Here is a 10857-nt window from a genome sequence, read left to right on the forward strand (position 1 = left end):
CCCCCCTCCACAAACGCACACTATACCCCCCTCAAGCCCTCACGTAGAGATGCGGCCATCCTCGCCCCGCCGCTCCGCAAAGTGCTGCTTCAGTGCCTCGTACAGCGGGAACTGGATGACGACGTGGGCCACGCCCAGCAGGCTCGGCCCCAGGCCGGAGTAGAGGCCCGCCAGGCCCTCCTCGCGCGCGATGCGCAGCATGGCGTCAGCCAGGCCCGCGATAGGGCACCGCGCTGCGCCCCGACCCAAAGCGCAGGCCCAGGTTCTGGGTCTGCAGCCGCGTCTTCACCACCCACAGCGGGTTGGTGAGCAGCATGGTGGCGGCCCCCGCCCCAGCCGCCGCCGCCATGTGTACGCCGGGGGAGGCGGCGTGCTCAGGCGCCACGCGCGCGCCGATGGCCACCTTGAGCCGCTCGTAGGCGGTGAAGTAGACTGCCCAGTTGGGCAGCAGGGCCACCAGCGTGGGGGCCAGCCCACGGTACAACCCGCGCACACCCTCCTCGGCCACGATCTTAGACAGGCCGCCTAGTTTTTTTGGGGGGGGGAGTTGAGGTGGGGGGGGGAGTTGAGGGGGGGGGGGGGTGTTCATTGCCCAGAGAGGGTTCCGGAACGGGGGAAGGGAGACAGGGCGAGGAATACGTTAGCGAGGGATCCGAAAGCGGCCTGGCCTGGTCGAGGGAGGGAGTGGCGACGTGGGGCGGATAAGCACCCGCTCGGCACACGGACGACCCACCTCCGATGCCGCCGTAGGGTGAGGCGACAAAGGCCGCCCGGCCCTGCACCTGCAACCGCGTCTTCAGGACATCCAAGGGGCACACCACGGTGGACGTGATGGCGCCTGCGGGGGTGTGCAGCATAGTGTCAGCAGGGTTTGCATGATGGCACTTAATCAGATGGGGGACCACCGCGTGGGTGGAGGCAACCCTGCGCTGGGCGGGGATGCACAACATAGGCCCTGGTTTAAAATGTCATCCTCGGCTCCTACAGCAAGGCTCGAGGACCCGGGCCGATACAGTGATCCATGGAGCCCCAAAACCTGCCTGCAAGGCCACCGGCAAGGGCATTCCTCAGCTCCTTCTCCTCCTTCAGTTTCCGCTGCAATTGCAGAGGAGGGACCAAAGCTCGGTCAGAAGCAAGTACAAAATAAGCAAGTTGCACGCCAGGCTCCCCAAGATCAGGACAATGCGCAGCTTGAATATCATAAATCGCCCCACCTTCACGGCCTCCAGGATCATGACCCCTGGAGGGGGTCGTGGGAGGGAGCACGGGGCGGGCAGCCGTGTCTGGTTCACAGGGGAAGCCGCCACGCGCGCCGGTCCCGGCCCTCTGCAGGCTGCCTCTGCAGCCTCTCCAATGCTTTAATTACAGCAACCAGCGTCTATGGCCGATACTCGCCAGGTGATCCTTCCTCGGTGGACGCTGGCGCCCGCTGGCTGGGATGTCGAACGATCCGACTCGACTTATGCCCTTGTCCACTAACGGTGAGTCAATGCGGCCCTGGCACCTGGGCTCGGTGTGCTCTGTGGTGTGATTACGCCGCAAACCACCTGTTTTTCCTTTTTCAAGGCGAGGGTCCCTGGCGGGTAGGCAGAATGCACGCTTGAATACATGGGGAAGGTCAGGTTCGCGCGCGCTGGAGCCCTCCCTCAGCATCCACAGCACAAGACCATCCGTTTCCCATGAACAGCCGGAACCCGCTCTGCCCAAGCCAGTGTCAATGCAATCTTGATCCCCCCTCCATGTGACAGCTATCCTCACAGTCATGAGCATGAACGTGAGTAGCGATGTAGCGTGCGGTGCCGCTCATGATGCTCATCATGCACGACAGCGCTCCACACATAACAAGGAACGTGAAGGACGTTAACAGCAACGATCCCATATATATCAAGGATCAACAGGTACTTGGCACTCATATGGACTCCCGCAGGCGAGCGGCGCCGTGCTGGGCCCTCTGGGCGACTTTCTGCACCCATCCCTGGGGCTGGCCCCCCGTCCCCAGCAGCGCCTCGGCCGTGTGCTCGTCCGAGTGCGTCGCGGAGGAAAGGGGTTCCGGCTCCATGCCCCCGCCCAGGGACCCCGCCGACCGCTGGGTCGAGGGGGGCGAGCGCGGCACCCCTCCACGCTGGGGACTGGCGTCTGGGGTGTGCCCGCGCTGTGCATGCTGCGAGGACGACGACGCAGCGGTGGCTGGCGGGTGGGGTCGGCTCAGGGCATGGGTCCCGCCGAACAGCATGCGAGCCTTGTGCGCCGTCTGTTTGAGGGGAGGAACAAGGGAGAACGAGGGGTTGGGAGGGGCCGGAAATCTACGAGTCTGGCTCGCGCAAGGCAGGCGCCGATGGGTCGTCACGCCAGGCGACCGGGCCCCCACTCGAGATAATATTCACCCCGATGAGAAACTCCCCTTACCTGTGCCTGCTCCCCCGTCAGGGGCACGGTGCTCGAGCCGGACTCCGACCCAGACGACTGCCTGCTGTGCTTCGACTTGCCCAGCCCCAGGGAGGCAAGCAGGCCCTTCCCGTGTGACCCGGTCTTCTGCTTGGCAGGTACCTCGACCTCTGCGGCGGAGTCTGACAGGAGCTCCTGTGCGATTGTATGGGGAGGTGGAGAGGGAGGTTTCTCTGAGCGGCAGGGTGATGCCACATTGGCATGGATTCGTGTGGAGGGGCAAGCAAGGAGCCCGGAAGCAAGGAAATGGGGTGGCAGGTGGCGCCATCAGGCCGGCCATGGGCTGGGAGCCTCGCTGTCAAACCCCTGCTGCTTTGGGCAAGCCGGTCATGCACCGACGGCAGATCACCATTTGCCCCGCTGCAAGCCCAGCCACACCTTGAATTTGCGGCCCTGGAGCCCCGTGACCGACTTGGCCACGCTCTTCACTGTGTCCCACTTGATGCGCGCCAGCAGGTCCCGCCACCCGCCCTCAAAGTTCTCATAGGTGCGGTTGTCCAGCACCAGTTTCAGGTCGGTGAATGTCCTGCAGGTGAGGCCGGGGATGTGTGAGTGTGTGGGTGGCGGGAGTGGGCAGGCGCGGGTGGTGGCTCCGGCCCGCGGCGAGGAGGCCGGCCTGGCAAGGGTGGTCGATGCAATTGTATTGGTGCAAAGTGCAGCCCCGTGCGCCCCCTGAAGAGCATTGGCTGCTCGTCATTCCCGAGCACCAGGTCACACTCACAGGGGGTACCCGGCGTAGGTGACCCGGCAATGCATGCGGTTGGTCCGGAAGTGCTTGAACCTCGGCTTCCGGGCGGCTGCTGTGGAGGGCCGGCGCGCGCTCTGTGGGGAAGGGCGTGGGTGCATGGCACATGATGAGAATTCAGTCCGGGTTGCTGGCGGGTGACAAGCAGGTGGACAGCCTTGCGACGGCTGCAGCCCATCTGGGAAGGGACGTTGCGCAGCCAGTGTCCCAGCCATGGGCTCCGTACAGTCCCTGCTCTGACCCCTGCCGCGGCATCAGCCGCTCCAGACCAGGCCTCAAGCCTCCCATCGGCCCTCACCTTGCTCCCCTCCCCGCCCACGCCGCCCATGCGGCGCAGGTAGCGGCGCGAGGTGCGCACCACCGCCGACATGGAGGCCTGCCTGACGCCGCGTCGGCCGCCAGAGCCGAAGAGGGGCGACCCCGCGCCGCCCACCGAGTTCTCGGGGGAGATGGTGAGATCGTGGGAGGCGCTGCCTTGCCTGCTCAGCGAGCCCTGGCCCTCGGAGGTGCCGCGGCGGTGCAGCTTGCTGGGCGCCGAGCGCGGCGTGGCGCAAGCCCCTGTGGAGAGGGGGGAAAGGGGTTGGGGATCGTGGGGCCGTGGGAGGCCAGGGGGCGGAAGGAGGCCGGGGGGGGCGCACAGAGAGATGAGCTCCTTGTGCCACTGCGAGGCTGCACCCCAGGTGGCCGGATCTGGCAGGAGCAGAGTGCACCCCTTGCACGGGGTGCAGCAACAACAGGGAGCCAGGTGCATCAGCCAAGCCACAGGGTGACTCCCAAGGGACGCCGATGGTGACACCAGGAGCCACATCGCCCACAAGCAGGCATCCCCTCACACCTAGGGGCGGCGGCGTGAAGGACCCGGATCCCTCGCCATGCGACAGCTCCCCCGCCAGGCTCCCACCCTGGAGAGGGCAGGGACCAAAGGGGCAGGAAGGGGCGGATCGCCACCGCTGCAGTGGCGCTCTGGAGGTGGCACGCACGCCCACAGCAGTCCAGCCAGAGACTCAGCGGCCGTGGCACCGGTGAGACCCTTCCATTCTTTCGTCAACAAGGTTCCTTGCCCATTCCTCGTACAAGCAAGAGCATCACCGACCCCTGAGCGCCCCCACCCTGGGAGCCCACACACCTCAGCTTCACTGGGAAGGGCGGTGCGGGCGCGCCGGTGCCCCTTCCTGGACGGCGCGGGCTTGAAGGACTGGGCGAAGGCTGCCTGCCGCTTGGCTGCATCCGGCTCCTTGGGGAAGAAGTACTCCTGATGAGAGGTGGATTGGGGGTGTGAGTGTCTGGCTGGTGCAAGCCGGTGTGCATGGTCGGATGGAAGCGACAGGGTGGACCACGTCAACCATGCGCGCCCCAATGTACTCGCGCAACCTCAAACACAGTCCAGCAGCATGGTGTGGGACCATGCCCATTCTCAGAAGCCCAGAACGGATACCTGCCTGACCCCCAGAGCCCGAGCAGGGACCACACCCTAGGGGACCTGCCCATCCAACACCCGATCGCCTGCGGCCCTCCGACACACCGATGGCTCTCACTGACCCCTCCTTCTCCCTTCACCGACCACCCCTCCCCCCCCTCGGCCCCACCACCCACCCAGAAGGCCACAGCAATGGACTCGGTAAGGTGCACCGCCAGAGGGTGGAGCGAGGCATCCACGTGCTCATACACGGTGTGGTTCTGTGAAGCAGGAGGACAGGAAGGAATTTAGGTAAGCAATTGGGGTGAAACGAGTGGGAGGTGCCCATCAGGCAGTCTGGGCAACAAGGGGGCTTTCCCAACGGGTATCTGTACGATAATTCTGAAATCCACTCATATCCCTCCCCCACCCCCCCGCCTCCCTCTCCATCACCACCCCGCCTCGCCTTGGTGGGCACGCCCAGCGTGGCCACGAGGCGGAGCACGTCGTCACGCGCCCAGGAGGCGTCAGGGTTCCAGACCGACAGGATGACGCCCGCGCCGACGCCGGGGGCGGGCTCCAGCGTGCCCAGCGCATCCAGCACCTCGATGCGGTGGATGACAAACTTGAAGGAGCCGGAGTGGTCGCGGTTGCGCAGGCGGTCCAGGCACAGGCGCCGGATGGAGGCCTGGACGAAGGGCTCGCGGCCGGGGGAGCAGAGCTGCCACACCACGCGGTCCACCTGCAGGCGCAGCCGCGACGCGAACCGGTTCTGCTGCCGCTTGCGTGCCTCGGCCTGCGTGAGTGTGTGGGATTTGGGGGGGGGACAAAGCATGACTGAAAGGTATGATGGCCATTTGATTCCTGGGGTGGATGCCGCCCCGAGATTTACAACTGGCATCCTGGCGTGCCTTCCGCTCATAATATATACTAACCCTCACCCTCCTCATCCCACATGCGCTGCACCTTGAGGTCCTGGAGGCTGGAGCGGGCAGCTTCGAGCGTGGTGGCTGCCCTTTCTTCCTGCTCCTCGGCCCAGCACAGCAGCAGGCCCTGCGCGGGCACCGCGTGAGCGCGCGGGGAGTACAGGTAGGCGCGCACCGCCCCGTCCAGCTCGGCGTCGGGGTCGGCCAGCGGGCCCAGGCCCAGGTCGAAGGCGGCGGGGGCGCCGGCGCCGGCGGCCGACGACGCCGCGCCCTGCGCTGCCCCGCCGGCAAAGGCGTGCAGCTCCAGGGCGGCGACCTGAAGTGGCAAGCCGAGGCCGGCCGAGTCGGGAGGCGACAGCGCGCCGCTCCGATCCAGTCGCAACAGCTGCAGCCCCAGCCAGCGGCGTTGCTGTGGGGCGGGGCGAGTGGAAGTTCTCCATCTCTAAATAGGGGCCTGACTGCAGGATGGGCAGGGAACACCCACGTGCACACTGGAGAACTGACACGGGTGACCAAAATCCCCAGCCCCATTCACGCTTTCCTCACCTCCACCGTCAGCGCCCGGGCCTCGGCCAGCTCGCGGCGGAGGAGGGCGTAGCTCTGCCGCGCGTCCTCCACCTGGCCAGGGGTGATGGGGTGGTTGGACAGGGGGCGTCAGGGCGGCATTTCACCATCAGGGGGGTTGCTCAGATCACTTTTCGGGCCCATCCACCCCTACTCCCCAGAAAACCATGAACACACACCTCGTCCCCGGCACAGTCTGCCGCGAGCAGGGACCCCTCCTCGCCGACGGTGTCCACGCCAGGCCCCTGGCTGAGCAGCATCTCCACCACCTCCACCAGGACCTCGAACTCCGTGCCCTCCATGGTAGCCACGATCTGGGGAACGCTGAGCAGCAGCTCCTCCCCGCGCGGCCCCGCGCCCGTGAAGCTGGCGGGGCCCCAGCCGGGGGCGGTGGAGGTGCGGCGGTGGGCGCCGCCCTCGCCGCAACGGGGGCCCGGCGTGACGCGGGACGGCGCGCTTGCCGCGCCCCCGCCGCCGGCGTGCGCGCCCGGGGTCACGCGCGAGTGGCGCAGGCCGATGTGGATGGGGTTGAACACCCGGCGCAGCGAGGGCTCCGCGCCCGGCGCGAAGCGGCCGCCGTGCGTGTCCAGCCAGGCGGGCGTCGCGCCGGGGTCGACCGACGTGGCGGAGACATACGCCTGCACCTGGTCCAGGGTCAGCTTGGTGATGCTCATCGTGTTGTGGGGCAGGGTCAGGCCCTCCAGCAGCCCCGACTCCGCCGCCAGCAGGAATCGGCCCTGGGTTGAGGAAGGAAGAATGGGGAAGCGTTTTGGGGGGTTGGGTGTAAGTTCCAGATAATTTCGTGCCGAGGCAAGTGCAGAATCCTCACAGGTCAGCCAGTGGTTCCCAGATTAGCAGAGGCTACCCTCCAGCGGAAACACGCATAGTCCTCTCAGGGTGCGCACAGACCCTTCAACAGCTCAACATGCACAGTAGGCGAGCCACCTTCCCTCCCCAAAAGCCACACACACCTGTGCTTGCTGGGCCTCCAGGTTGATCTGCAGGTTGACGACCTCCACAGAGTAGCGCAGCTTTGCGTTGGCATCGTCCAGCGGCGTCGTCATGGGCGCCTTCGGGGGGGTGGGTGTGGGACAGTGCACTCGGGAGAAGGCGGGTCATATGCAAGGACGCGGAGGAATGTCTTTTGTGCAGAGTCGCAGCGCAGGTCGGCGTCTCACTGGACCGCCCGTTGTACTGCCGTGTCCAAATACACAATCCCACCCCCACACCCCTTCCCCGCGAGCACACGTACATCGTCGTCCGAGGACTCGCTGCCACTGTCCCCCACCTCCTCCTCCGCCGCCTCCTCCTCCGCGCCCTGCTGCAGGAGCAGGTCAAGAAGCTCGTTCCTGCCATCCGGAATGGACTGTGAGGGCGACATGATGCCCTGGGAAACCCCCCCGGCCGCCGAGCGCCGCGGCAGGCTGGAGCCGGGGCAGGGGGAGGCCCAGGATCCGGGCGACGCCATGCTGGCGGCCGGCGTCTGCGCCGCGCTCTGCCACAGTGATTGGGGGGTGGAGGATGTGTGAGAGGGTTAGATTCGTAGGTTTTCTTGAGCAGGGCTGCAAGCGATGGTTGGCAGGAGTGGTGGCGAATCAATGCACCCCGCCGGCACGACACTCGCGGGCGCTCCACCGCCCTGCGCCCATTGCCCATGACTTCCCCTCCTCCTCTTCACACCCAACCCACGGCTGCACGCCTGTCCCCCAATCCCAGCCAACACGACAGGACCTCCCCCCCGAAACAAAAAGAACAATATGATCTGCCTCACCATGCACGCCTTGTGCTGCGCGCGCCGCGCGGCGGCCGGGCTGGTGGTGAAGGCGACCACCAGGTGCTCGATGGCGCCCCACAGAGCGTCCCGCGCCGCACCGTCAATCAGCAGCTTGGCGTCGCTGACGTGGACGAGGAGGGGCCGGGTGGAGTGCGGGTCAAGGACGTCCGCCAGGGACCCCCTGCCGCCGCCGCCGCCGCCGCCGGGGTCGTCGCCGCCCTGCCCCCGCCCCAGACTGTCGGCGGAGAAAGGGGAGGTCTGGAAGGAGGGCGACTCGGGCGAGGCGGGGGGCGGCGCGCGCTCCACGCGCAGCAGCGAGGAGGAGAGCAGGCGGCTGGTGCTGGCCGCGGCGGCGGCGGCGGGTGAGTCGTCCAGGGCGGAGGCCGCTGCAGTGGTTCCTATGGGCCCCAGCAGCGCGATCTTGGGCTCGAGTGAGGTGGACGGCGAGCCCCCCAGGCCCTCCAAGGCGGCCTTGCCATCCCCAGGAGGAGCCGGGTCGCCGCCGCGGCGCACACCCACGTCACGCGCCGTCACCAGGAAATCGCGGCTGATCGTGCGCGTGGGGGGGGGCCTGCGCGGCGCCGGGAGGGGGCGGTGAGGGGGTGGACTTGATAGCACGTGCAACACCGGGTTTGCTGCATCCCCATGACACCACACAATCGAGCCCCCACAACTCACCTTTTCGCGGCGTGGGGCGGTGGCTTGAGGAAGGAGGGAATGGGCTGGTTGAAGAGCCAGCTCGCGCCAAACTCCACCCCCACCGCCGAGATGCAGACGTTGTGGGAGGGGTCGGTGGCGTCGCAGGTGAAGTGCACGATTTCCAGCGGGGAGGCCGACACCTGGATCTTCATCTGTGCACGGGTGATGTGGCAGACGCATGCTGGTGGAGGACAGTGCCATTGGTTTGGAAATTGCGAGCTAGGCGGGCCTGTTAAGTTTGTGTTTGGACATGGAACCAAGGCAATCGACAGGACATCGACCAGCCAAACCCTCTCACCTCCCGCAGCAGCTTGGGCAGGTTCTTCTTGGGAGGCAGGCCCTTGGGCTTGCGCACGAAGAAAGTGCCGCGCCGGACCACGGCGCGGACGGCAGGGTCTGGCATTCTCAACAGCGCGATCCAGGTCCTCAGGAACTGGATCTGAGTGTGGGGAGGGGGGTGGGAGAGGGGGATGCAGGTGCGTCAGTCGCCCACTGGCCTTCAGTTGTCTGCGGTCTGGGGTTGGTCCAGCACGGGCATGCTGCGACCCCGGAGTTCCTCCTCGGACCCCAACTCGCATAGTGGACGCCTCCTGGCTTGTACCATGGTATCTGGTGAGCATTCCTCACCCCTTGATGGAAATGAATGCATCTGTGTTTACAACCACCCCCTCCCAATCGCCCATAGAAGATCATCCCACGCCCCCCAAAACAACCAACCTGGTGATCGCCGAGGTAGACCACGGCGCTCTGCGCAGCGCTGCCGCCCAGGTCGGCGGTGATGCCCAGGTCCAGGGCCTCGGACTTGTACAGTTCACCCGGCAGGCGGGGCCCCTGGACGCCGTCCAGGGGCGGGGTCGGGGGGAAGAGGTGGTGCTGCCGGGGGGTACGGCCGCCGGGCAGCCGCCACCCCGCCTCCAGGCGCAGCGTCAGCGCCGGCACGGCCAGCATGGGCAGGCGCAGCAAGCCGCCGGCGGGGCCGTCCAGTCCCACCGCCTCAAAGGCGTCCACGGCCAGGCCCGCCAGCCTCAGCTCCGCCACGCCCTCCGCCAGCTCAGCGCCGACGCGGTGGGCGGCCAAGACCAGCCGTGCCGAGTCCGGGCCCGGGCCGGCGCGGCGGTCGGCCGCCAGGGTCAGGCGCAGGCCCGCGACCTCCAGACCTGCGCGCCCGCGCCACATGTAGCGCAGGTCGTCCCACCAGGGGATGGGCGGCGGGCGTGGGAGGGACTTGTCCGGGTCGCTGGGCGCCAGGCGCTTGCCCGCCAGCGCCATCATGGCCAGCGCAGGTTCCATGCCGGGGCCGTGCAAGATCTGCAGGCCCGATCCCTGCAGCAGCGCGTCGGTGTACACCTTGACGGGCGCCCTGCGATGCGTGGGCGGTTGGGCAGTGGGCGGTGGGCAGGAGGGGTCCCCAGTCGAGGGGCAAGACACACAGGCCATGGCTGCTGCCGGTTCTCGGGGCATGATGCGCAGGTTCTGGCTGCATACGTGCACACCGTTCACCCTCTCCCGCCCTGAACCCAGCAACGCCAAGTCGCACTTTGTGCCCTTGACGCTGACGTCGAGGATGGTGGCGGCGTGCGCCCCGCACTGCCAGGGGCGTGGCCGTGTCTCCGGCTTTGCTGTGGCCTGCTTGGCCAACAGCATCGGCCCGGACACCGCCAGGCTGTCCAGTGCCACGAATGGCTGCAGATAAGGGGCCAAGGGGGGGGGGATAGAATGGGACCAGACGAGCTACCGGGGGGCGGGACGAAAGTTCAACCCACCCTCCGTCACTGCCTCGACTCATCAGGCGGGGCCCGTGGCGTTCGAAGCCATTCCCGCCACCCCGCACCGTGCCCATACCTGGCTGCAGGCCGCGACATGGAGCTCCAGCCCCTCCACGTCCAGGTCCGGGTGGAAAGCATGCACGGACGCAAAGGCCACGCCCGCGCTCCCCGGGTCCAGCGCACGCAGGCGCTCCAGCGACGCGGCGCGGTCGGGCACCGGCACGTGCACGTCGCCGCGCAGCGCGCGCAGCGTGACGCGGAACACGTCGGGCTCCAGCGGCGCGGCTGCAGCGCGCAGCGCGTACGCAGCCGCCACGTCCGAGGCGGCGCGGAGCTGGGCGGCGGCGGCCGCCGCCGCGGCCGCCGCCGCGTCGCTGGCCGCGCTTTCCAGGCCGGAGCGCAGCGGCGACAGCGGGGTGGGCGCCTCGGGGGACACCGCCGCCGTGGCCGAGTCCCAGAGCTGGCGCTGCGTCGCGGCGCCTGCCAGCAGGGGGCCGTGGACCGCCAGCCAGGCCCTGGGGGGGTTGGGGGGGGGGGGGGGG

The 10857-nt window shown here is 67.7% G+C and overlaps 2 protein-coding genes across 2 annotated transcripts in view; both read right to left on the reverse strand.

Moving 5' to 3' along the window:
- The window catches only part of F751_2490 (Mitochondrial nicotinamide adenine dinucleotide transporter 1), a gene marked incomplete at both ends in the record, with an annotated part of 2780 nt that extends 1545 nt beyond the window's left edge, over window positions 1-1235 (reverse strand). The window contains 5 exons of the mRNA XM_011400242.1: window positions 44-180; window positions 356-525; window positions 734-838; window positions 1053-1095; window positions 1215-1235. Of these exons, the coding sequence (XP_011398544.1) occupies window positions 44-180; window positions 356-525; window positions 734-838; window positions 1053-1095; window positions 1215-1235 (476 nt within the window). The remainder of the gene's footprint in view (window positions 1-43; window positions 181-355; window positions 526-733; window positions 839-1052; window positions 1096-1214) is intronic.
- A 674-nt stretch (window positions 1236-1909) lies between these two features.
- Window positions 1910-10857, reverse strand: part of F751_2491 (Aprataxin) — a gene marked incomplete at both ends in the record, with an annotated part of 17838 nt that continues 8890 nt past the window's right edge. Inside the window, 21 exons of the mRNA XM_011400243.1 lie at window positions 1910-2251; window positions 2407-2580; window positions 2824-2971; window positions 3167-3267; window positions 3489-3748; window positions 4026-4092; window positions 4317-4442; window positions 4784-4867; window positions 5017-5382; window positions 5553-5639; window positions 6059-6130; window positions 6256-6813; window positions 7048-7146; window positions 7473-7571; window positions 7908-7971; window positions 8293-8421; window positions 8529-8701; window positions 8848-8988; window positions 9267-9909; window positions 10087-10232; window positions 10752-10830. Coding sequence (XP_011398545.1) covers window positions 1910-2251; window positions 2407-2580; window positions 2824-2971; window positions 3167-3267; window positions 3489-3748; window positions 4026-4092; window positions 4317-4442; window positions 4784-4867; window positions 5017-5382; window positions 5553-5639; window positions 6059-6130; window positions 6256-6813; window positions 7048-7146; window positions 7473-7571; window positions 7908-7971; window positions 8293-8421; window positions 8529-8701; window positions 8848-8988; window positions 9267-9909; window positions 10087-10232; window positions 10752-10830 — 3958 coding nt within the window. The remainder of the gene's footprint in view (window positions 2252-2406; window positions 2581-2823; window positions 2972-3166; window positions 3268-3488; window positions 3749-4025; window positions 4093-4316; window positions 4443-4783; window positions 4868-5016; window positions 5383-5552; window positions 5640-6058; window positions 6131-6255; window positions 6814-7047; window positions 7147-7472; window positions 7572-7907; window positions 7972-8292; window positions 8422-8528; window positions 8702-8847; window positions 8989-9266; window positions 9910-10086; window positions 10233-10751; window positions 10831-10857) is intronic.

The sequence above is a fragment of the Auxenochlorella protothecoides genome (genome assembly GCF_000733215.1).
Source record: "Auxenochlorella protothecoides strain 0710 unplaced genomic scaffold scaffold24, whole genome shotgun sequence".
NCBI lineage: Eukaryota > Viridiplantae > Chlorophyta > Trebouxiophyceae > Chlorellales > Chlorellaceae > Auxenochlorella > Auxenochlorella protothecoides.